Raw genomic sequence first — 26,197 nt, forward strand, 5'->3', positions numbered from 1 at the left:
CCTTTGCCAGGCAGTAATAGCAAGTAGAATCTGTATGTCTCTTATGGACTATCTACCAGAAAAGAGATGTTTATTTTCTATAGTCAAAGAGGCAACTAAATTTAAGACTGACATCCCTTAACCAGGAGTTACCATACTAATTTATTTAAAACCAAACAAACCACCGCCAAGGTAGCTAGTGGAAGAAGTAAATCTCAAAACTCCATTCTGAAACCAGCTATGAGACAAAGGATGATGGAGCTGATCAACTTTGCCACTGGAGAAGTGCAAATGCAAAAGTGCAGAAATGTCATTTCAAGATATATTCCATATGTGACTGTGTGGAAGTCTGATGGTCTGTGCAGACAAAAGAGTGCAGAGAAGCATGGAAATCTAGGGAACAGACGTGACTATCAGCAAGTCACCAATCAGCAAGCCTGGGATCCTGAAGAATATTGATATTGTAGTTATAGTCATTGGACTTGCAATGAAAGCCTCACCAGGTCTTGCCAAGACACTTAAAATGTTTAAAGAAAAGGAGTACTTGTGGCACCTTAGAGACTAACCAATTTATTAGAGCATAAGCTTTCGTGAGCTACAGCTCACTTCCTCAGATGCATCTGAGGAAGTGAGCTGTAGCTCACGAAAGCTTATGCTCTAATAAATTGGTTAGTCTCTAAGGTGCCACAAGTACTCCTTTTCTTTTTGCGAATACAGACTAACACGGCTGTTACTCTGAAACCTGTTAAAATGTTTAGGCACACAGGAACCATAATAATGGTTGCAGGATAGAGAGAAGTGACGAGCAGAAATCATGCACATTTGCTTGTAGTTCGTAGAAGTGCTTGGGAAAGGAGCACAGAATGCCACTCTAGTTGGCTTGTAGATGGAGTCAACTTGTAGATGGAGTGAGGCGTTACAAGGAGAACTGGATCAAGCTTTGTGATGACTGACAAAAGAAGGAAAGAATCTGCTGCTCAGATTCAGAGCACTGCTAGTACGTGGGTATGCCCTACCTGTGAATGGGACTGTCACTCATGCATCGGACTCAGCAGCCTTCAAAGAACTCATTGGCACATACACTATGCTACAATGCCATTGACTGATTTGAGTAGAAGTGATTATTAAATATTTTGACGGGACTATAATTTTCAAAACAAAATTTTCATTAACATAAATTGTGGAAAAGCAATCAACATTTTGCTATAAAAATGTATGAAATTAAAGAAATTAGAGCATATTTTGAAGATTAACTTTGAGAATCTTGAATCCTTTTTCTTAACTTTTCTGTGAATACAATGAGACAGAATATTGTCAATAGTCTAATCTTTCTTGGGGCACAGTCACCTGCCAGAAATTGAAATATACTTTGAAATACTAAGCTATTTGGCCTCACCCTAGAAAGAAGGTGTGAGCGAATTCTTACTATCATTGTGATAGATTTTCCCTGATTTCAGTAATTTTGACTTGCTAATAATGCCTAAGCAAACAAATCGCTTATTCCCACTGTAGGGTGCTGAAACAAGTCTCTGTTGTATGAGATACAGTGCTGAGGGGAGTACTCTTCTTCGGGAAATGCCAGTGCTACCCTGTGAATTAGTAAGCAAAGGAAGGAAACTCAGTAGTTTTCCCCTGAACATGTGTACCTTATTGTTTGTGCTTATATATTCTCTCATGTCTTTAATACTTGTCAATCATGCCATGTAAATCAATAAATAATTTCCTCACAGTAGCTAGGGCATAACTTTCATAACTTGTATGGAAACTTTCTTCTTGAAGGTCACTAAATGCTTTACAATACAGAAGTCATTTTGTTTATTACTAAAGTCCTCCCATCTCCAGGAGGGATGGGGGCATCAGTTAGATAAGTAAACAGAGTTCTGGTATTTCAGCACTGGAAATAATTCTTATGAGAAGCAGCAGTATAGTTTCACTGCCCATGCTTAGAAATATGCAAAAGGTAAGCAGTACAAATGGTAAGGAGAAATTGCTTTATAAAATTATTTGTTTTGGTTGTTTATGGAGTTACCAATGCAGTTCAGTAAATGTTTTTAAATGCGATTTTTATTCTTAATTTTGAGCTCCCAGCTCCCACTGAAGCCAATGGGTAGACTTCTATTGGATTTAGTGGGAGCTGGATCAGGCCCTAAATACTAATAAACTTATTTAGAATGTCACCTTTTTGCTTCAGGGATTTTCTTAAGTACAGTTTCTAGGATAATGAAACCCCACCCTGATTAGTATCTTTAGGCTCTATTGTAATACAAACAATGAATAAAAAAATTTGTCATGTTTATCCTACTTAGAGTTCATAAAGATCATTACAGTGGCATTTTATCACTTGAAATGTTTAAAATCAAATATCTTAATTTCCAGCTAGATGTTTTTTATGTCTGGATATATTTTTAGAAGAAAGCATACTGGGCAAAGCCTCGGTTTCCCCATCTTCAAAATGTCAAAGAATTATTCATGTGTTTATAATTATCTTTTTTATTTTTGCTGAGAATGAAGCACATAGTCTTTGCCTTTGAGTTAAAATTTCTTATTTAACTTAAAAACGTTTATTTTCCAAAGACATTTAAAAATTAAATTCCTCCACTGAAAAACATGATATCCAGACAGAATGAATCCTTCATATATTTCACTTCCTTAAGAAAAGATAAATTCCAACATTCTAGACACAAGTACATCCATTTGTTACATGTGTCATTATTTTTAGGTGTGGCAGAATTCAGTTTTTTTATAATTTTGGATGGATAACCAATGTTTATTTTTAAGCATTTTTTAAAATTTTTATCATTTTAAATGTTCACAGTTGCAGGAAAATTTTTGCGGGTCAGACAATAAGTATTTAATGACAGTGACTTTGACATTCAAAAAGTTAAAGGTTTATAACCATTAAAACACAAATTGTCAAAATATACAAAATAAATAGCCTTAAATCAAACTCTAATAAGTTTTCAAATGCATTTTTCTTCTTATGTCTTATCTGTAAACTTCAGTTATTATTAATGGAAATGTTTTTTCATCAGTTTGTATATGTGTGCAGTGAAATCAACATTTATTGATATTTACTGATAAAAAACTAATTGTTCCAAGCCTAATTATTTTTAAGCTGTAAACTACTTTTGTAAGCCTCTTGAAGGCACTTATATTTTAATGAAGCAATTGTGATGATACACAAGAGAGTCACATGAAAAGAAAATGAATTCATTTTTACTAGATTGTGACACTACACTGAATTTGGATATGAATAATGTTGATGTGATTTGTGTTGGCTTTCATTCTTACAAATAATGTTTAGATGGCTTAGTTGGTGAGAAACAATGGTTTCAGTCAAACCAGATGTCTTAAACTGATTCATTTGTGTTTATCTGGTCCCTGAACAGACAACAGTCTACCACTAAACACAACTGTGAACAGTTAACAGTCTTGCCTGTGGTTATGGGGGATGGTTTAGAGGCTGACTTCCCTCTATCTATCTTAGGTATTTACATGGTGCCAATCACAGTAGTATCTATGTGCTATACTTAACTCATTAGAGACTGCTGCTTTAATAAGAAGGGTCCTCCTTATATCTTATCTCATTTATAATGGGCCTATCTGTCAAAGTGCAGACAACTATTACATAAGCAAACAAGCATTCTCATGGATTGCATTTGCTGTCCCTTCCTTAGAAATACCTTTGGGGTATTTGAAATTATTTTAATCTACCTTCTATTTCTATTCTTCTATTTTTCCTTTCTGGACTGAGCTGTTCTTAGCTTGCTGTTGGTGAAAGCCATCTCAAGAGATAGAATGTACATCTTGCTCTGAACATAGTAAGATTTATGGCCATCTTCAGGTCTGGTGGAAGAGAGTTCCACTATCATGGGCTTAGCTGCTGAGGGGGCCCAGCCCAGTCTTGTCTCATCTTTGTCACTGTTAACATACTTGTTCCTGTTTACTGTAGCTGTTATTGCAGATCATGGTCATGTAGAGAGGGGAGATCTGTTTGATAGCCGCTTAAGGCCTTGAAGATCCCAATCAGTTAGTAATGGACAGAGAACCTTTGGAGCATTGGGATGATGTTTTTCACCACTCTGTGTTGTGCAGGAATAGCCTGCAGAGTATTAGACCATCTGGAGCATCTTCACAATATTTAAGGTCAGCCCCAGGTATGGTGTTTCAGTGACTAAACTCTGAAGCGATGAATGGATCATGGTGGTCAACTCTTTGTTCAGCAGGAAGGGGCACAGTCTCCCAGTCTTTGTAAGATAATCCAAGCCATTTGACAGGGCATAGACTGGGAGCTAAGAGACTTGGGTTCTGTTCCTGGCTGTGTCATTGACTCATTTTGTGACCTTGGGCAAGTAACTTAGTTTCCCTTCAACGAAATGGAAATAACACTGTCCTTGGTAAAGAGCTTTGAGCTGTATGGGTGGAAAAGCAACAAATTTGGGAGTTGAGGAGTAGTAAAGAAACCCAGGCTGGCATACCAATTTGGGTGGTGGAGATGGGTCCTCAACTTAGTGTGGTGTGACAGTTTTGGTTATTTCTTGAGAAGATTTTCCTTTCCCTACTATCACCACTTCTGTCTTGCCAGAATTGAGTTTCGTCTAGTTACTCTTGTGCTTATCTTGTTCAGGCACCAGACAGTTGGGTGATATACTATCTGTGTTTGGAACAAAGGAGTTGCAGAGCTGTGTCATCTGCATAGTGCTAGCATTAAAATCCATACCATCTCATGAGTTCCTGTAATGGATTTATATATGTGGAATAAAATGAAGGTGGAGGCAGATTGAATCTGTGAGTATTCTGCAAGAGAGAGCTTTTTTGGGGAAACAGGGGAGGAGGTTGTTGTTGCTGTTGGGTTGTTTTGTTTTTGGGTGCTTTTGCTGCTATATAAGCAACTTAAGAAGTACTGATGAAGAGCTTCTAATTAAGTTGTTCAATTTTTTATTATGAAATATATTCACAACCAGGTGTATATGCAACTCCCATTACTGTGATTGGAGGAGTAAGTACCCTTTACTGATATTCTGTTTGTTTGTTTGTTTGAAGATTCTTCACCTGCCCCTTTTTTAGGATATCCATAGAATGTGGGAGATTTCAGAATAAATTCTCCTCGTTCATCACAGTCTGTAGAACACAGTAAACATTTTAAGTAATGTATTTGAATTAAAGGACTCTCTCAATTTGAAATACGGTCAGATGCAAAAGTAAGATAAAGTTAGTTCTATTTATACACCTGCCTTGAGGCCTTCTGCCAGTTTTTGAGGTTTTAAACTCACATTTTTTATAAATAGAAGTATTGTCTCCTTTGTTGCTATGTAAAGACAAACACAGACAGTGGAAAAACTAACTATATACAATGGTGACAGGTTTCAGAGTGGTAGTCGTGTTAGTCTGTATCAGCAAACACAACGAGGAGTCATTGTGGCATCTTACAGACTAACAAATTTATTTGGGCATAAACTTTCATGGGCTAAAAGCCACTTCATCAGATGCATGGAGCAAAAAATAAAGTAAGTGGTATATATATACAGCACATGAAAAAATGGGAGTTGCCTTACCAAGTGGGGGGGTCAGTGCTAACAAGGCCAATACACAATTCACAATTGGCCTTGTTAGCACTGACCCCCCACTTGGTAAGGCAACTCCCATCTTTTCATGTGCTGTATATATACACCACTTACTGTATTTTTCGCTCCATGCATCTAATGAAGTGGGTTTTAGCCCACGAAAGTTTATGCCCAAATAAATTTGTTAGTCTGTAAGGTGCCACAAGGACTCCTCGTTATATACAATGGGGAAACAGTGAATCTGACTATTCTCAAGGTGGTATCCATTGCACAAAGTAAGCAAGCAGGAAAAATAGATAACTTTTTTCACTAATCTTACAATTATACTAGTCCTAGGCCAATTCTTTTCTATACAAGTTTGCTTATTGCCTTCATCATAGTAGTATCTGAGCACCTTTCAGCAATGCACCGAGCAACATGACTAACATCTGTCTTGTGTGGTTTGTTCTTTCTCTCATCCTCTCCCCAGATGGAGAATTATGTATACAGTTTACGGTATTGTTTTGTTGGGGGGGGTTTTTATGTGTACTGTGCTGTGTGTGTTGTATTAGAGAAGAAAAGGTTGGAAAAGTGCACCTTGAATTTGGAATGCGACTAGATGTTACTTATAAACATAGCAGGTAAAAAAAACCCTCAGACAAAGGATAAGTTTTTTTCAATTTGTCATCTCTTCAAACATGGTTTATTTATAGCTGCCATCTTGCTTTGACATATGTGTGACTTAGGTGCAATTTCTTTTAGAACATTGTTTCAAACCACAGCATTTTTTCCTTGCAATTAGCCACTTTCTTCCTCTGTTTAAAAATATTTTGTATAAAAGATTTGAAAAATAGATGTTATAAACAAGGATTATAAACAGTGATACTCAGTATTGAATGAAACTATAAACAGTCACAGTTTTTAATAGAAAAGGGATTTATTTTAAGTCTGGAAACAATATTTTAAATATATCATTATAATGATTCTTTCATCAGACTATCTTGAGTATTTCTGATGATATTTTGCTTGACAGAGGTGATTTTACACCATACCATTCTTGGTTGGCAGCCCTTTAAGTAGAAACTATATAAGATGCATAAAAACTTTTGTATATGTACAAAAATGTCCGTATTTAACATACAGGCATTTCTATGGTGAAAGTGAGGTTCAATGAATACGGCACTAGATTCCGAGACAAGAGACAGACCTGGATTCTGGTTAAAACTTTGCCATTGCCTTGCTGTGTGATCTCGGGCAAGTAACTCAGCCTATCTCTTCCTCCCTATCTTGATCAGTAAAATGAGGATTGTTCCACATTTGCAAAGTACATTGATACCTACAGATGAAAGGTATTGTGTAAGTGCTAAGTATTGTTATTACCATAAAAAGAAAAGGAGTACTTGTGGCACCTTAGAGACTAACACATTTATTTGAGCATAAGCTTTCGTGAGCTACAGCTCACTTCATTGGATGCATTCAGTGGGAAATACAGTGGGGAGATTTATATACACAGAGAACATGAAACAATGGGTGTTCCCATACACACTGTAACCAGAGTGATCACTTAAGGTGAGCTATTACCAGTGGGGGGGCGGGGGGGAACCTTTTGTAGTGATAATCAAGGTGGGCCATTTCCAGCAGTTGACAAGAATGTCTGAGGAACAGTGGGGGCGGGGGGTAAACATGGGGAAATAGTTTTACTTTGTGTAATGACCCATCCACTCCCAGTCTCTATTCAAGCCTAAGTTAATTGTATCCAGTTTGCAAATTAATTCCAATTCAGCAGTCTCTCGTTGGAGTCTGTTTTTGAAGTTTTTTTGTTTAAGTATTGCCACTTTTAGGTCTGTAATTGAGTGACCAGAGAGATTGAAGTGTTCTCCGACTGGTTTTTGAATGGTTTCAGAGTAACAGCCGTGTTAGTCTGTATTCGCAAAAAGAAAAGGAGTACTTGTGGCACCTTAGAGACTAACCAATTTATTTGAGCATAAGCTTTCATGAGCTACAGCTCAATTCATCGGATGCATACTGTGGAAACTGCAGAAGAAGTGAGCTGTAGCTCACGAAAGCTTATGCTCAAATAAATTGGTTAGTCTCTAAGGTGCCACAAGTACTCCTTTTGGTTTTTGAATATTATAATTCTTGACGTCTGATTTGTGTCCATTTATTCTTTTACATAGAGACTGTCCAACTAAAACCTCTCCAACGCATCATCAAGGATCTACAACCTATCCTGAAGGATGACCCATCACTCTCTCAGATCTTGGGAGACAGGCCAGTCCTTGCTTACAGACAGCCCCCCAACCTGAAACAAATACTCACCAGCAACCACACACCACCCAACAGAAACACTAACCCAGGAACCTATCCTTGCAACAAAGCCCTTTGCCAACTGTGTCCACATATCTATTCAGGGGACACCATCATAGGGCCTAATCACATCAGCCACACTCTCAGAGGCTCGTTCACCTGCACATCTACCAATGTGATATATGTCATCATGTGCAGCAATGCCCCTCTGCCATGTACATTGGCCAAACTGGACAGTCTCTACATAAAAGAATAAATGGACACAAATCAGACGTCAAGAATTATAACATTCAAAAACCAGTTGGAGAACACTTCAATCTCTCTGGTCACTCGATTACAGACCTAAAAGTGGCAATACTTTAAACAAAAAAACTTCAAAAACAGACTCCAACGAGAGACTGCTGAATTGGAATTAATTTGCAAACTGGATACAATTAACTTAGGCTTGAATAGAGACTGGGAGTGGATGGGTCATTACACAAAGTAAAACTATTTCCCCATGTTTATTCCCCACCGCCATCCCCCACTGTTCCTCAGATGTTCTTGTCAACTGCTGGAAATGGCCCACCTTGATTATCACTACAAAAGGTCGCGCCCCCCCCCCCCCCCGCTCTTCTGCTGGTAATAGCTCACCTGAAGTGATCACTCTGGTTACAGTGTGTATGGTAACACCCATTTGTTTCATGTTCTCTATGTATATAAATCTCCCCACTGTATTTTCCACTGAATGCATCCAATGAAGTGAGCTGTAGCTCACGAAAGCTCATGCTCAAATAAATTGGTTAGTCTCTAAGGTGCCACAAGTACTCCTTTTCTTTTTGCGAATACAGACTAACACGGCTGCTACTCTGAAACCTGTTGTTATCATAGTATCTGAAAAAAGCAAGTTTAAATAATATTGCTTTTTTCCTATTTAAAGAAAGTATTATTTATTTCATGAAATATAAATAAGTTATTTGGACAAAAGAATATTTAGGTGGATTTTTTTTTAATTTATCTTTCTTATGCATATTTCTCAGACTCATTCCTAACACTTCATGGTAGATTTTGACCTTTATAAATAGGAAACCCACAGAATTAAAACCTAATTTACAGTGCAGACTTTTTCTGAAGTAATTTCTGTTTGTCCCCTGTAAAGAATACGAAAGGCTTTTCTTAATAAGAATTCTAGTGTGAGTACAATATTTATCAAAACATTTGACAGTCCCAGCAGAAAGGCTAACAAGTCAAGGAGCATGGAGACAACAGTTGCGAGGGGTGGATTTTGGATATAATATTACAACTTTTTGTTTTATATATTTTTCCATTATCTGATTTTCACATGCTTAATTTTGAGGAATATCTGAACGGTACCAATATCTGCAACTGACACAGTAACACAACTTGTACAGCTAGACATGCTCAGTCTTTTGTGAATTCACAATTGTTTATCTAAATCTGAATTAGCTAAATCTTCTCCAAATCAGAATTTTTCCAAAATTTTTCTGAATTCACTTTAGTCTTGATCAGTTCTGTCATCTCACCTTTAGAGATGATCCCTCTATATCAGCTCTGAGACTTGTAAGCAGGACAATATAGAGACATTTGCAGCATGCCTGTTCTGTGGATATATAGAAGACGTCTACCTCAAAGACTGCCCATTTGGCACATTTCACCAGCACTAGATTAACATTTATAAAAATAAGATTTCACTTAATTGTTGCCTAGTTTTAAATATAACAATGCAATATAAACTCATAGATTCAATTTTATTTTTAAATTGGTTATTTAACTTATCTCATGACCCAATTGCTTACCAAATCCGATGTTACAAATACTTTATGGTGTCACTTGGCAGAACAAAAAGTTGTGGAGGTGGGTATCTGTAAAGCTGCCAAGCAGGAGATTTTCAGAAGGTCAAATGCTTCTTCTCAATAATGTAGTTTTTCCATTCATGCTTTTTATCGACAGTCTTTGTTTCTTAAAGAACCTTCATAGCTTTTTTTTATTTATACAAAAACCTAGCAAAGAAACAGATGTGTCCCATATAAAATATGCAATAAATCTTGTCTCACAAATTCTTTGCTCTGAACTTTCTGACAGAAACTGTCAAATATCCACTTTAATTCTGGTATAAAATGTTCACTTTATGTCATGGCGCCAACCACCATATGCCGGAATAAAGTCAGTAACCAGCAATAAAAAAAGGCAACATAAGCACCTTTGAAACAGTACAAGCAATCAACAGTGAGAAAGGTCTATATAAATCTATGGAGAATTAATCTCAGCTTTGCCACTATCCTGCTGTGCGTTTACAATGAGCCTCTGCTCCCGACCACCAGAAGTGACTTACTTTGCAAAGGGAGTGTGTCCTAATGAGGGGAAAATGCATGAAAAGGAAAGCAGTAGGCTTTTAAACCCCTATCCCTTGGATCACCTAGAAGAGCATGTCCTAGTGTGTTCAAACATGTGGGGCCACTACACATCTAGCATCGCTGTACTTTAGCTGATCATGTGAAACCAATCTTTACTAAGCTCAATCAGCAGAAATGACTTCAGCTTCATAAATCATTGTTATCATCCCACAGGAGGAGGTAACGGTATGGTTTTTCTCTTCTAAAACATTTCAAGCCACTGGTTTCACAAGCTTTTCTGAAATTAGTTTCATTCCATTTGTACAATTACCCATTCTTTACCCACCAGATTGACTTTTGCCTCTGTCTTCCAATTAACTTATTATTTGGGTATTTACATCTACCTTATGTTTTAGAGAAGATCTGTTTCCTATTGATATTAACAATCATTCATCATGCATTTGAATGTATCACCCTTGCTATAAGAATGTGCTGATCCTTAAAGTTTTCACTTATGCTTACAACAGAAGACTGTAGTTATATTAAATCTGCCTGGTTTATTTTCCCAAACAGAGATCAGATTGATTTTAACCTTATTTTGTTTTAAAGGGATTAGAACTAATTTTCCAGGTCTGTAAACTGTTTGGATACACTTAGTCATCTCAAAGAGATAAATCTACATAATCACATTGGAATTAGACCACAGAATTATGTAGTTGATATTTTAAAAAAATTAAATTAAAAGTTGAATATGTTTCTATTATACTTAAGTACTAACAGGCTTTAAAAACTATTTACTTTCTGGAATCACAAGTGGAAGGAGTAGTTGGTTAATGCAGGCTTACTTGCATTTCAACAGAGTGCAGTTTTAACCAATTTAAGTGAAAGAAGAGAGTGCAGAATTTGATTCTGACTCTTACTATACAATTAATTTTAATAGCTGCAGAATATGGGAATAGAGAAATACAGGATTCTTAACATTAGTCCTGATTTTACAGAAGTGATGATCATTCTGTGTTCAAGTTAACTGAATAAATAGCCTTAACTATATTTAAAAAGATATTTTTGAGAATATCAATACAAGCACCAATTTAAAAACCCCTCTAATTTAAAGAAAAATGTTTTAGACAGGAAGTTGAATAAATACGTTATATAAATTTCTTTCTTTCTTGAGCTAATCTTTTTCAAGAAGGGAGCTATTTATGTTAAGAGATATCAGAATAATGAATGAACATCATAGAATGACTAGCTCAGTAGTTCATGGCTCTAAAGTTCTAGTAAACTGACCTTCAACACTTCTTCCGGCAAATTTATAGACAGCATTATCACGTTTAAAACAAAGCATAATTTCTTAGTTTCTTTTTTATTACCTCTGATAATAAACACTTTCTCTAATGTGTATTGCTTGAATGTGTTCTGCAGTGTATACAGTGGGTATATTGGTGTAATGTATACATGTAACCACTATTCTTTGGTAATATTAAGAATACTGAACAGTTTTATAGTGTTCTGCATATTCAACAAACATTCATTAGTTCTCACAACACCCTTTTTCTTGTAGCAAGGTAAGTGATATTAATTCCATCATATGGATAGTGAAACTACGTTAGAGAAATTAAAGCAACTTGTCCAAGGTTGTGCAGAGACTGTTAACAAGAGAAAATTTTGTACATCTTTTTTACATCAGGTGTAGTTGCACTTGTTTTTAAAACAGTTTATGGATTAGTGTAGACCAAATTAAACTGTTTTCAAAACCGATTCAGAAAAGCATAGTTTAGACCTCATGGAGGCAAATCTAAAAATAGTTTTGAATTATTTCAGTTTATCTATACTAGCAATAAAACTATTTTGAAGACTGATGTTAAAAATGTGTGCGATGTTTTCTATGTAGACAAAGCCAAATAATCAGGCAGAGGGCCGTCAGAATTAGAACCCATGTCCTTCTGCCTACCAGTTGTTTGCCTAATTCATTAGAGTGTGCTTTCTCTCACAAATGGGACATATCAATTGTAACTGTTATTTTATTATTCAAATGTGTTTTTAATCGGTAGAGATTGTAATTATTTGAGAGAGATTTAGATTATTTTAAAAAGCCATTTCAAACCTACAACTAAAGCCAAAGAAGTAGAATTATCTTCAACTGACGCACCAAGAGTCACTGAAAATCCAACAGTTCAAAGACCAGAAGAACCCCTGTGACCACCTAGTCTGATGTCCTGTATAACACAGGCCATAGAATTTCCTCAAAATAATACTTGTTTGAACTACAACATGTCTCTTTTTAAAAATAACCAATCTTGATTAACAAGTTGCCAGTGATGGAAAATCCACCACAACCTTTAATAAATTATTTCAAGGATTAATTACCCTCACAGTTAAAAATCTGTGCCTTATTTCTAGTCTGAATTTGTGTAGCTTCAGCTTCTAGCCGCTAAATCTTCTTATACCTATGTAAAAATAATTGTTTCTTTGTTCACACAGTTTTGCAGATCCAAAATAGTTCTCCCATTTATGTGCAGCATATCATATTTTCCAAAACATCAGGGAGAAATTGTTATTCTCAGTTGCAAATTGATCAATGCTTTCTTGCTCATAAACACAGTAACATTTATTAACATTTATTTCCCACCCCCACCCCCAAGTAGTGTTTAAAAGTCAGCTTTTATTTTCTAAATAAGATGATTCATGACTGGATAACTTTTATTTTTAGCTTACATCACTGAAGAATGATCTGTATATATTAGTCTGATAGTCTAGAATAGATTCAAGACATACAATATAGATTTGATGAACTGATATGCAACTTCATTGCTACCTGTTCTAGTTTGAGTTTAAAAAGTTAGTTCAGATTCAGTAAATTATCCTAAGAGAATTAATCAAATAGTGAGCAGCAGAAAAACAAATATTAAGAACCTGTAAGTTAATTTCTCATTATTTTTGAAGTATTACATTTGAAGCCATAGGATAGGAACTGTTTGCATAGGAATGGTGAGGGGTTACTACACGAATAATCTATAGCTATCTCAAGTTTAGGTGTGAACTTGTCAAATCTGAAACATTAGACATAGTTGGATCTGGTCAATATCTGAATGGGAACCTCTCAACAAAAAAAGGAGTTTAAAAAAATCAGGTATTGTAAGTTTTCTCTCATGTTTGTTATATTCACTAGTAGAGTCTAGTATTAACTAGTAAGCTTCCTAGGGCAGGGATTGTATCTTCCTTTTTGTATAGTACCTAACTCAATGGTACACATAATAAATAATAATAATGAGGGTACTGAAGAAAATCAAGCCTTTACAAAGGCAGCACTAGAAATACGGGTTATCTGTGTTAGTCTGTATCAGCAAAAACAACAAGGAGTCCTTGTGGCACCTTAGAGACTAACAAATGTATTTGGGCATAAGCTTTCATGGGCTATTACCCACTTCATCAGATACATGGAGTGAAGAACACAGTAGGCAGGTATAAATATACAGCACAGGAAAAGATGGGAGTGGCTTTACCAAGTGGCGGATCGGTGCTAACGAGGACAATTCAATCAGGGTGGATGTGGCCCATTCCCAACAGTTGACAAGATGGGGTGAATATCAACACAGGCAAAATTACTTTTTGTAGTGACCCAGCCACTCCCAGTCTTTATTCAGGCCTAATTGGATGGTATCGTGTTTGGAAATTAATTCAAGTTCTGCAGTTTCTTGTTGAAGTCTGTTTTTGAAGTTTTTTTGTTAAAAAATGGCCACTTTTAAGTCTGTTATTGAGTGTCCAGGGAGATTGAAAAGCTCTGCTACTGGTCTTTGAATGTTACAATTCTTGATGTCTGTTTCGTGTCCATTCATTCTTTTGCGCGGAGACTGTCTGGTTTGGCCAATGTACATGGCAGAGGGGCATTGCTGGCACATCATGGCATATATCACATTGGTAGATGTGCAGGTGAACGAGCCCCTGATGGTGTGGCTGATGTGGTTAGGTCCTATGATAGTGTCTCTTGAATAGATATGCGGACAGAGTTGACAACAGGGTTTGTTGCAGGGATTGGTTCCTGGGTTAGTGTTTCTGTTGTGTGGTGTGTGGTTGCTGGTGAGTATTTGCTTCAGGTTGGGGGGGCTGTCTGTAAGTGGGGACTGGCCTGTCTCCCAAGGTCTGTGAGAGTGAGGGATCATCCTTCAGGATAGGATGTAGATCCTTGATGATGCACTGGAGAGGTTTTAGTTGTGGGCTATAGGTGATGGCTAGTGGTGTTCTGTTACTTTCTTTGTTGGGCCTGTCTTGTAGTAGGTGACTTCTGTGTACCTTTCTGGCGCTGTCAATCTGTTTCCTCAATTCCCCAGGTGGCTCTTGTAGTTTTAAGAATGCTTGATAGAGATCTGGAGGTGTTTGTCTCTGTCTGAGGGATTGGACCAAATGCGGTTGTATCTTAGGGCTTGGCTATAGACAATGGGATCGTGTGATGTGGTCTGGATGAAAGCTGGAGGCATGTAGGTAAGTATAACGGTCAATAGGCTTTCGGTGTAGGGCGGTGTTTATGTGACTGTAGCACTGTAGTGTCCAGGAAGTGGATCTCTTGTGTGGACTGGTCCAGGCTGAGATTGATGAAATCCTGCATGTTCTTTTTCTTCCAGTATCTCCTCGCAAAAAGCTCTGAATTTTCTGGCACTTGTTAATTTAATTAATATCCTTTAGGTAATTCAGAATGAGTTTACAGTGTGTTGATTTCATTTGACATTTTTGTTTTACTTTTCTGGTGTGAAGTAACAATAATCCTCCTTTTCTGTAACTGATCCCATTGTTATTTCTGAGCACCTTTGTGTCCTATTGTTACTGTACATATTCTAAGTATGGTATATTAAGTACTGTGATCTGTAAAAAAAAAGTAAATGCTTTCTGAAGTTGGATGAATCTCATGTGAAGTATAAAATCTCCCTTTGTCTCATTAGCAAAACTGGGTTTCTCCGTTTGTAACAATACAATAACATCCACTTCTTTAGTAGGCATCCTATTGATTTATGTCTATTATGCTGAGTTTTTAAAACCTGGTATATTTAAATTTAATGGTATAAAAATGCAAAGATGATATTCTAATTCTCCTTCCTACTTTCTGTTTTTACATCCTACAGCCTTCATATGTGTACTCCTAAAAAATCGCTCAATTGCATGTAAAATACTTGTAAATAGTTTTTTAAATAATTGTTTCCCATTCATTAGTTTGAATGCACATTTAAACCAGATTTCAAGAAATTTATATTTTCATAAACATCACACATTTTAATTTGTTGTAGTATCAGAATTGTCAACATCTAGCAGTTGGTATTCACTATATTCATATTGTACTTGTCAACAGTGAAGTAGATTATTAGTAAAAAGGATTAAAGGATCCTACATAAAATTTCATTTAAGAATACACTGCATAAACTTGCCAAGTCACACACAGTTAACTAGCATCAGTTAGTTAATACACACAAAGAGAAAAGGAGTACTTGTGGCACCTTAGATCTCTGTGTGTATATAATGTCTGCTGCAGTTTCCACGGTATGCATCCGATGAAGTGAGCTGTAGCTCACGAAAGCTCATGCTCAAATAAATTGGTTAGTCTCTAAGGTGCCACAAGTACTCCTTTTCTTTTTGTGAATACAGACTAACACGGCTGTTACTCTGAAACCTGTCTTAATACACACAGTATTTGATAGGTTGGTTGAAAACTAGAGATGGTCCATGGAGGTGATGATAAATCAAAGTGGCTGAGTAACTTTGGCTGAAGTAAAAAAGTAACCATGCCACTGAATGCTGACTTACATGGAGTAAAAATAGTAAACCTGCCAAAATAAAAAAAAATCTGATCTAAATTATTAGGATTCATACCATACAATTCATCTATTGATACACTTGTTTAAAATGCCAGAAGGAAGCACAATATAATTAGAATATTCTGTAATCAAAGTGGTTCATTTCTGATTATGGGACTATGCCCTGAGCATGCAATCCTATTATAATTTCTCCTTCCCTCAGCTCCACCCTCACTCCCCACCAGTACTGACTTCTAGCATTTTTTTCTTAGGGATGGGTTGATCCCGCCAGGCCTGGGGGAAAGGGAAAAGACTTCAGGCAGATCCACAAAGGGACTTAGGTGCCTAATCCCAGTTTTAGGCACCTCAGTTCCAGTTTAAAGCACCACTGCAATCCACAAAACGCCCTCTCAGCTGCCATCTAACCCTGTGGTCCCCGAACTCACATGGGGCCTAAATTTTTGCTTTGCCTAAGTTTCTGCCTCTGGGCACGCACACTGCTGCCTCACTCTAGGGGTATGTCCACACTTATAATGCTACAGCGGTGTCACTGTCGCACTTCAGTGTAGACACTGACTACAGCAATGAGAGGGGTTCTCCCATTGCTGTAGTTAATCCACCTCCCCAAACCGTGGTAGCTAGGTTGATGGAAGAATTCTTCCATCAACCTAGTGCTGTCTACACGAACGGTTAGGTCAGCCTAACGTTTTCTCTCAGGGATGTGGATTTTTCACACCCCTAAGAGACATAGCGATGCCAATGTAAGTTTTCAGTGTAGACAAGCTCTAGGTGTTCAGATGCCTGTCTCACATCTAAACCCCAGTGTGATCTACAAATTGGGGAAAGATAGCTGGAGGAGCACCTGTCTTCCCTTTGGGGCCTGGTCCAGTAGGCATGCTCTGAGCCTAACTCCACGCAAAATGGCCTGGGGAAGAGACAGGGGAGGAGGAAGAGGTAGCCTCCTTTGTAACCTTTAGCCCAGTGGTTAGGGTACCTACCCAGGATGTGGCAGTCCTCTGTTCAATTCCTCCCTCTGCCTGATGAGGGGAAGGGATTTCCCATCTCTTGGGTGAGTGCCTTAGCCAATGAACTATAGAATGATTCTCACTCTCTCTGGCCCAATTAACATGCAGTTATTTAATTAAAGTGGAATGCTTCAACAAGAGATATATGGAGTGACCCACATCAGAATATCCCAGCATTCCAATGGCTAGGACACTCTCCTGCCTAAGAGATGGGGAGCCCCTGTTTTAATCCCTTCTCATCAAGCAGAGGGGGGAATTGAACTAAGGCCTCCCACATCTCAGGTGAGTTCCCTAACCACTCAGCTAAAGATTGTAAGAGAGGTATAAAATGTATGGGTGTTTGTCACAGAATTGGTCTCACTATGCTGCAGACTATATGGGACTCTGCAAGTGACTTAAAAGATTAGTTTAGTTTTGTGAAATCATTTTAAAATTGAAATTCTCACTATAAAAATTGTCAAAGAATATTTTCTGAGCTTTCCTTATCAGATAAACACAATGAAATACAGTATAAGTAGAATAATAACTGTTTTGCTTTGTTTTTGTTTTGTTTTTTTAATCTAAGGACATTTTCACTTTAACGGCAGTGGGCGCCTTACTGGCAAAAAATCCCCTCCTTTTTCACCTATGAATTATAGCTGGGCCTTTCTTCACACCCTGGAGTTGTAGGAGGGACTGGTAGCTCTATGGAGAAAGAGATGCTTCTTAGAAGAGGCTGTATCTCCACTTCCATTGTGGAGCAAAAGCAGTAGCTCCCACTGGTAGCAGATACATTAATGGGGGCCTGTTTCCATTTCACTCCTTGTTGCAAGCAACTGCAGGAAGGACCAGCCTTACATCTGGTCTACACTAGCACTTTTGTCGATACGATTTTGTCGCTCAGGGATGTGAAAAAACACATCCCTACCCAACATAAGTTACACCAACAGAAGCGCAGGTGTAGACAGTGATATGTCAGCAGGAAACATTGTCCCCCAGACAGAGCTACCCCTGTTTATTGGGGTGGTTTAATTATGCCAGTGGAAGAGCCCTCTCCCATCAGCACAGAGCGGCTACATGGGAGACCTTACAGCTGTGTGCTGTAAGGTCTGTAGTGTAGACATAGCTCAAGTCCAGTTTTACATCTTTCTTACTCTTTATTAGCCACCATCCACTTTATTAGTGGATGGTCAGGAGCCAGGAACTATATTGCACTCCTCGTCTCATGGGATAATGGCAGTTTTTTTTATTCTTTTTTGTTCACCCTGAACAAACAAGGAAATGATCTTTCACTTGAAATGTAGCACTTGACACCTATGTCCAGGGTGACAATAGCTGCATTTCAAGAGGAGTACCATGAGACAACCTAGACTGAGGGAACTAAGGGCTTGTCTGCACGTACTTTCAGGGGTTTTTCATCTAGTTTAGTTAACTTGGTGCAGAAGGCTCTGTGAACTCTCACAGACTGCATGGCTTATGTCAATTGCATGGAAACCAGTTCCTAATTGACTAAAACCAATGTAAAATAAGTCTAGTCTAAACCGGAATATGTATCCACACAGCCTTTTGCACTGTCATAAGGCAGGCCTGTCTGGAGCGCTCTCCTACGGCACCACAGGCTCGTCTGCCTCAGTTTCTCTCCTTTAGAATCCAATGAAATAATCCACAGTCTTTCCAAGTATAAATATGGACCTTGTGAGGTTAATTTATTCATAGGCACTGACTCCATGAGTGCTCAGGGGCTGGAGCACCCACAGGGAAAAAATAGTGGGTGCTGAGCACCCACCAGCAGCCCAGCCCCCAGCACCTCCCACCCACCAGTGGGCCCCATGGATCAGCACCTCCTCCTCCCTCCCCGCACCTCCCGTCCACCATGAACAGCTGTTTTGCAGGAGGCTGGGGAGGAGCGAGGACACGGCGCGCTCACGGGCAGAACTGGGCAGGAAGAGGCTGGGTGGGGGTAGAGTGGGGCCTAGGGGAAAGGGGTGGAGTGGAGGCAGGGCCTGGAGCAGAGCCAGAGGACGAGCAACCCTTGGCACTCTGGAAAGTGAGCACCTCTGAATTTATTACAAAAGTTCCATACGCATAAATCATAAGAAGAGTCCCACAACCATGGTCTAGATTTCCTCCAGCATAGTCCAACGGTACATGCAACATACAGTCCCAGCAACTCTGTCCCAGCAGTCAGAGAGGTTTTCCCCAGCCAGTAAGCCGGGTACTTTGAATGTCGACCTCCCTGGAGCGCAACCCTGTTTTTCCCAGTGGCAACCCCCCAGCTTCTCTGCTGGGAGCATCCTAACCAGTGGAGCATCCCTCACTCTCCTTGGCCTCTCACGGTTCCTTTGGGTCCAGCTTCTTGCTCTGTGGATGTCGGGGGTAAGCCCCTCCACTGTTCTCCTGCCTTCAGCCCTCTCTGGCCCTTGGCTCTGGTTCTCCAGCTTAGAACCAGCAGGCAATTCTCCTCTGCTGCCCCTCCAGCCCTGCTCTGGCTTTGGGGTGCCAGCCAGCAAACCCCTCCTGCTGCTTTCCTGAACTTCAGCCTTCTCCCAGGTCCCAAACATACAGTCTCCTATACAATTCCTCCCTCTTCCCAGGGAGGGCCTGCAGCAAGCTTTCTTCTCCACAGCTTTCCCCCAAAGACCTGTGTCAGTTTCCTGGCTGATTCTTACCAGGACTCTCTGACCTTTTATGTCCCCCAGGTGCTGCCCCACCCTCTTATTTGGCCAAATGGGAGCACCTGCTCTGGCACAGAGGTGCTGGTTCTATTGCTTGTACTGGGGCCAGCCATCCTGTGGCACACTATTAACTACATTGGTTCAAAAACCAATTTAAATTAAACCAATCTAACTTTCTTTTGTAGACAAGCCATTAATCAGTTTTAATTCAAACTTTTAGCTCTTTGGATGTACATTTATGTGGACAGATATTTTGGGTTAAGAGTGTCTTATTTTGATTTAGTTTAAATAGTTAAAATCAACTTAAATCCAAATAGGACACATTTAAGCTGAAATAAGAGTGTCTACACACAGACTTGCAGAAGAATAACAAAAGCTGTGAATTAAAACCAGTTTTTGCCTTCTCTGTTTGCAGCAATACACTAGTTTACCTTGTCAGTTTTTAAATGGTTTAGTTAAATGAGTGCAAACCCCTGTTTGGATATCTTTATTTTAGTTTAAGAATGGTTTAGTTTGGTTCATCTTAAATCAAACTGAATATAAGCAAGTATATCAAATCTATGTAATCCTATTTGAAACCAAAATATAAGCATTCACAATGTTTTTTGCACCTGTTAAACTAAATTGGCTTAAAATCATATTGTAGGGCTGATCTACATTTAAAATTTATCCAAACCCCTGAGTGCTGTAACTATGGTGACCTAATGCCTGATACAGAGACAGCTAGGTCTACAAAAGAATGCTTTTGTCAACCTAGCTACCATCACTTGGGTGGGGAGATGGAGTTCCTACAGTGACAGAACAACTCTTTCCATTGACGTATTCTGTGTCTACTTTATGGATTTGCAGCGAAATAGGCCAGGTTTACACTACAGAGCTAGAGCAGTGTAACTGCATCACTCGGGGGGTGTGAAAAATCCACACTCCTGAGCAATATAGTTAGACCAACCTAACCACCCCATGAAGACAGCACCATATAAACAGGGGAGCTTCTCCCGTTGGTATAGCTTCTGCCTCCCAGGGAGGTGGATTCACTATGCCAATGGGAAAAGCTCTCCCATCAGAGTAAGCACTACAGTAGCACAACTGCGCCAATGCAGCCTTTTAAGTGTAGACCTGCTCATAGCTACAGCACCATAGCTATGCTTCAACAGGGCTAGTAGTATAGGCATAGCTTTAAATTAAACCAGTGCAACTTTATTGTGTAGATAATAGCCTTTTTGGTTACTTCAGTTCCAGTTTGTGTGTAAACCACTTGTCTACATAAGAGCGTTGCACTGGTTTAACTTAAATTGGTTTAAAATTTAAAATTGGTGCAAAATCCTTTGTAGACACTCTTATTTTCATTTAAAAGTGGCTTATTTCAGTTTATCTGAACTGGTAAAGAATCAGTTTAAGCTAAATTGATATATACCAGTCATCTCAGCCCGAAATCAGTGTGTACACACCAAGGCATTTTACCTGTTTAATTACATTGGTTTAAAATCAAACCTTTAGTGAAATGGTTGCAAGTCTTTAGTTAAATGGTTGCAAGTTTATGTGTGGACATGGCCTAAGAAAAGTCAAAGTTCATTGTAATGCAAAGAAGGAATTCAGGACTTTTAGTCCACTTCACTATGGCTTTGTCTACACTAAAAGAAAAAATTTATAACCATAGACAGTTGTCAACAGTTGTCAGTGATGCAGTAGCACTAATGTAGGCTCTACTGTAGTGAGGACTCTTTGGACAGAATCAAGACAGAGTTCTTTATCTCTGTGTCATTAAAACTTCTGAGTCCTGTTAACACTAGGACTTATACCAGTCAAGCTGCACTATTGCTGGTATAGGAGTACACATTTTTCTACTGCCGATGTCTCCTGTAGGTGGAATTTTGCTCTATCCAAATTAAACGTAAGTGGGTTCCACCATACATTGAATGTAAAAGAAGCATCCAAGATTTTGAAAAGTGGTTAATGATCTGGGGTGCCTCCATTTTAGAATTTGAGAAACCTTTTCAGAAAGTGCAAAGCCTCCATTTCTGAACATCAGGCTACTTCTAGTGTCTCAAATGGGTATTCAGTAACTGAAGCATCCAAAATCACTTGTTACTTTTAAAAATCTTGGCGATGGTTTCTAAAAAGCAAATATAGAGTGTATATCATAATTTTGGGACATATATTTCCACTTTGCCAGCTTTCTGAACAAAGTGTAGTATTAGTGTGAAATGGATGAAGTTATTAACTACTCTTTAGTGTCTATCCAGCAAATCCAATGGTACATCCTGTAAGAACAGATTAAGGGCATATCTACACAGCACTTTCATCGTTAAAACTTTTGTCATTCAGGGGTGTGAAAAAAACACACACCCCGAATGACAGAAGTTTTACTGGCAGAATGCGCCGGTGTGGACAGCGCTTCATCAGCAGGAGATGCTGTCCCAGTGATGAAGCTGCTGCCCCTCACTGGGGGTGGTTTTATTTTCTCACTAGGAGAGCTCTCTCCTGTTGACAAAGAGCCGCTACATCATGCACCTTGCAACGACACAGCTGCAGTGGCACAGCTGTGGTGTTCTAAGGTGTGCAGCGTAGACATAACGTTAATCTTACAGGTTTTTGTCTCTAATAATAGAGGAAACTTAGATAAGTGAGTTATTTTTAAAATGGAAATAAAAATAATTTGCATTACATAGGAAGAAGTTGCGATATAATATGCTTAAGGCTATGATTTTGTCATGGATATTTTTAGTCATGAACAGGTCACGGGCAATAAACAAAAAGTCACAGAAGCCCGTGACCTGTCCCTGATTTTTACTAAAAACGTCCCTGACAAAATGGGGAGGGAGGATCCAGCACCCTGCTGCACCTTCCTCCCCCTCTCCCTTCCCCCCCCACAGAGGCTGGGAGCTGCAGGGACCCCATTGCCCAGTGGCTGGGAGGGGTCACCCAGCAGGGCTGAGAGCTGCTGGGGGGGCTCTGCCAGCAGTGGAGTCTGGGGAGCTCTGGGGGCCCCCGGCTGCTGAGCAGCTCTGGGGTCCCTCTGTCACTGCCAGCATCTGGGAGCCCTCCCTACCCCCAGCCACTGAGCAGCTCCGGGGTCCCTCTGCTGCCCATGGAGGCTGGTCTGCTGTGGGGTCCCCAGTATCATGGAGGTCTCTGGAAATCATGGATTCTGTGACTTTTGCAACCTCTGTGACATAATCTTAGCCCCGCTAACTATTTTAAACATTACTTTCAAAATCTGAGTATTCCCTACTGAAAAACTCACTTATTAAAAATATGGGCCAATGGTTGAAAAATAATGAAATGTTTATTGTTATCTGTATTATGCAAGCCATCAAATCTGAACATAAAAAAATGTGTACTACAAAGAATACTTTAAAACAAAGTACAATAGTCAAATCCGTATTTAAAATACCAATATTTTTCCATTTCAGCTAAAGAAGAACATAAGACAGAAGAGAGCTGTTTGGAAAATGCACAAAAAAGGTAACTTCTCCAGTCCTTTCAAACAGATATTTGACCAAAATGTAATATGTTATTGATTCTAGGAATTCAACAGGAATGAAATAGGAAAGGCTACTGTAGTTCAAAACAGTACTCAGTGTCATACGTTCTTATGTCGTGTTGCGGAATAGGATGTGAACCAAGTGGTTTGAACCAAATAATCTGAGTATGCAGTTTTAATTTTTTTTTCATAAGCGAATTGAATCTTGGTCTCTCAGAATAATTTAATAATTCAGTTTTGTTCAGTGAAAATGTACTGAGGTGCCATTTTCATAGAATCATAGAATATCAGGGTTGGCAGGGACCTCAGGAGGTCATGTAGTCCAACCCCCTGCTCAAAGCAGGACCCATCCCCGACTAAATCATCCCAGCCAGGGCTTTGTCAAGCCTGACCTTAAAAACTGCTAGGGAAGGAGATTCCACCACCTCCCTAGGTAACGCATTCCAGTGTTTCACCACCCTCATAGTGAAAAAGTTTTTCCTAATATCCAACCTCAATCTCCCCCACTGCAACTTGACACCATTACTCCTTGTTCTGTCATCTGCTACCATTGAGAACAGTCTAGAGCCATCCTCTTTGGAACTACCTCTCAGGTAGTTGAAAGCAGCTCTCAAATCCCCCCTCATTCTTCTCTTCTGACGACTAAACATCCCCAGTTCCCTCAGCCTCTCCTCATAAGTCATGTGTTCCAGTCCCCTAATCATTTTTGTTGCCCTCCGCTGGACTCTTTCCAATTTTTCCACATCCTTCTTGTAGTGTGGGGCCCAAAACTGGACACAGTACTCCAGATGAGGCCTCACCAATGTCGAATAGAGGGGCCTCATTTTACTCATTCATCACCTAGATTGCGAAATAGACCATACTAGAAGCTTGTGAAATTTAAAAAAAATTAATGTAAGAGCATTTATTCATGTCATATTTTGGTAAGGGGAGGCAGGCATAGGGAGGAAAAGTCAGTGAAGTCAATAGTTTCAAAATAGATTACAGATTGTATTACTTGTTAAATTTTGTTCATGTGGAGCTTCTACTTTCCATGTTGCTGTATGCTAGCTGTACAGCTATTTGTAAATGAGCTGAATGAGACAAATTTTAGTTGTTAGCATTTTTAGTAGCTTTATGCTGAAGATATAGCCTGGCTCTTGTACATGAAAAATGTTAGATTTATTCTTATCTGTAAAAACTACAGTTTTGGCTCATCATGTTCTTTGAAGGGTTTTTGCAATATTCAAATAAGATTCAGTAAGCTCTAACTTGTTTAGGAGAATAGTGTTGACACAGGATAAAATATTTACTTTTCTTCAGAAGTTTTGAAGGGCACACATAAAAAACCGAAGTAATAGACCACATCAGACATGACATTGCTAATCCGGAAAAAGTACCGTATATACTCATTCATAAGCCAAATTTTTTTGGTAAAAAAGTGAAGCACCAGAGAGCGGGGGTCAGCTTATCAACAGTCATTATTACAAACAAACAGCAAAGCACAGGTATATTGCAATGCTTCTTATCTCACTCCCAAGCCAAGAGTTATCTCTTTGGGAAAATGAAGCCAGATCTTCAATGTCCAAATGAGGTTAGGGGCTTGTCTTAACATATTATCTGAAAGACAGATGTAGATTTGTCAGCACAAATTTAGTCCTGATGAGAAATAGCATATTCATCTTTATTGTGGCCTCTGTATGTGTGTATTGCATTATATGCTCATCTTGCAGGCTTGAGATGTATATCTGATATGCAATATTGGAAAATGTAACATTTGAAAACGCTTTCATCTAAAACTGTTCAGAGTTACTGTGTCTCTCTTTTACTTTTTCTCCATGACTAACTAAAATTTTACATACAAGAATTTTCTGTTTTCCTTCTTAGAATGCAGTCAAATCTACTACTGGTATTATATTTGCTAGCAAATCATTCACTGTTAAAGTGTGTTGTATCTGTGTAGCTCTAAAATAAAAGCCTTGCTACTCTGAGTTTAAAATGATGGATGAGTATTTACTAAAGTTTTCCCATCTGTAGCTGTTAATTATTCTTTTCAATCTCCTAATATTAAGTGTGGAGACTGAAGGTGATTTAAATTAGCAAAGAGATAGTAATTCCCCATTACCAATAGTGCTTGAAAAAGAAAATATAAGTCTGGATACTCAGCTTGCATGAATGAGCATAGCTCTGTTGAAGACAATGGAGATATGTCAGTATACCTCAGCTAAAGGTCTGGCTCAGGGTCTGTAGAATTTAAAAGTACAAAATTAAGATAATAAATTTTATACAGTCTAATTTTATTTGTACTGATCTCTTGCTAGTTATATGACAGGGCAGAGTCCTGAGTGTTTAAGTTGTTTACCTGTGATATATTTTACCCCAAATTACTGTTATGGACTCTCAACCTTAATTCCATTTGAATAGTTTCTTGTTTCAGAGTTTCTTAGCATTTTTTTAACCTATTCAAAATGCCATACATGAACAGTAAACAAACAAACAAACAAAAAACAAAGAAAATCCTACCACGTGATATTTGTAATGATTTGATTCTATACAATATCAGCCTTAAATCATTTAAAAAATCATTTAAACTATTAGCGTGAGATTCTCAGTTACGTTCTAGCTGCTTTGCACCATTCTGGTGCAGAGCAAAGCAGCTAGAGGTACTGATAAATTGGCCCTTACTTTGCAATTGGCTGATTGGTTTTAGTTATCTGGGAAACAGGTTTGGTTTTTTTTTATTTTAATTATTTTAAAAATATATAGGAAAATTTGCCAAGTAATCCTCCAGGATATGAAAGGATGTAGTTGAAAGGATCTATTATTCACTTTTAATGGGCAATAGTTATTTATAAAAGCCTGGAGGCAGACTGGGCAGCAGAAGGCACAAGGTGGGTGAGAGCAGGGCTATATAGGAGGGAGGGGTGATAGAGGATGAAATTGGGAAGAGGGGAAGGTGGGGGATTCAGTGGAAATGTTGAGGGTGGTGGATGGTTAGGCCAGGAATTTACTTTGGGGCCTGAGGCAGGGGACTGTGTTAGTGCAACTGGTGCTATATAAAGGTGGAAACTTAGAAGGAATTGTCTCCCTCCTATAATGGTTCCTCTTTTTCT

The 26,197-nt window shown here is 38.6% G+C and overlaps 1 protein-coding gene across 2 annotated transcripts in view; it reads left to right on the forward strand.

The window, feature by feature from the left end:
* The window catches only part of LOC140913108 (formin-like), a 246,746-nt gene that overhangs the window by 196,428 nt on the left and 24,121 nt on the right, over nt 1-26,197 (forward strand). For both annotated transcript variants that reach the window (XM_073348842.1, XM_073348843.1), the window contains one exon: nt 23,035-23,086. In XM_073348842.1, the coding sequence (XP_073204943.1) occupies nt 23,035-23,086 (52 nt within the window). The remainder of the gene's footprint in view (nt 1-23,034; nt 23,087-26,197) is intronic.

This window comes from Lepidochelys kempii, chromosome 6, assembly GCF_965140265.1.
Source record: "Lepidochelys kempii isolate rLepKem1 chromosome 6, rLepKem1.hap2, whole genome shotgun sequence".
NCBI lineage: Eukaryota > Metazoa > Chordata > Testudines > Cheloniidae > Lepidochelys > Lepidochelys kempii.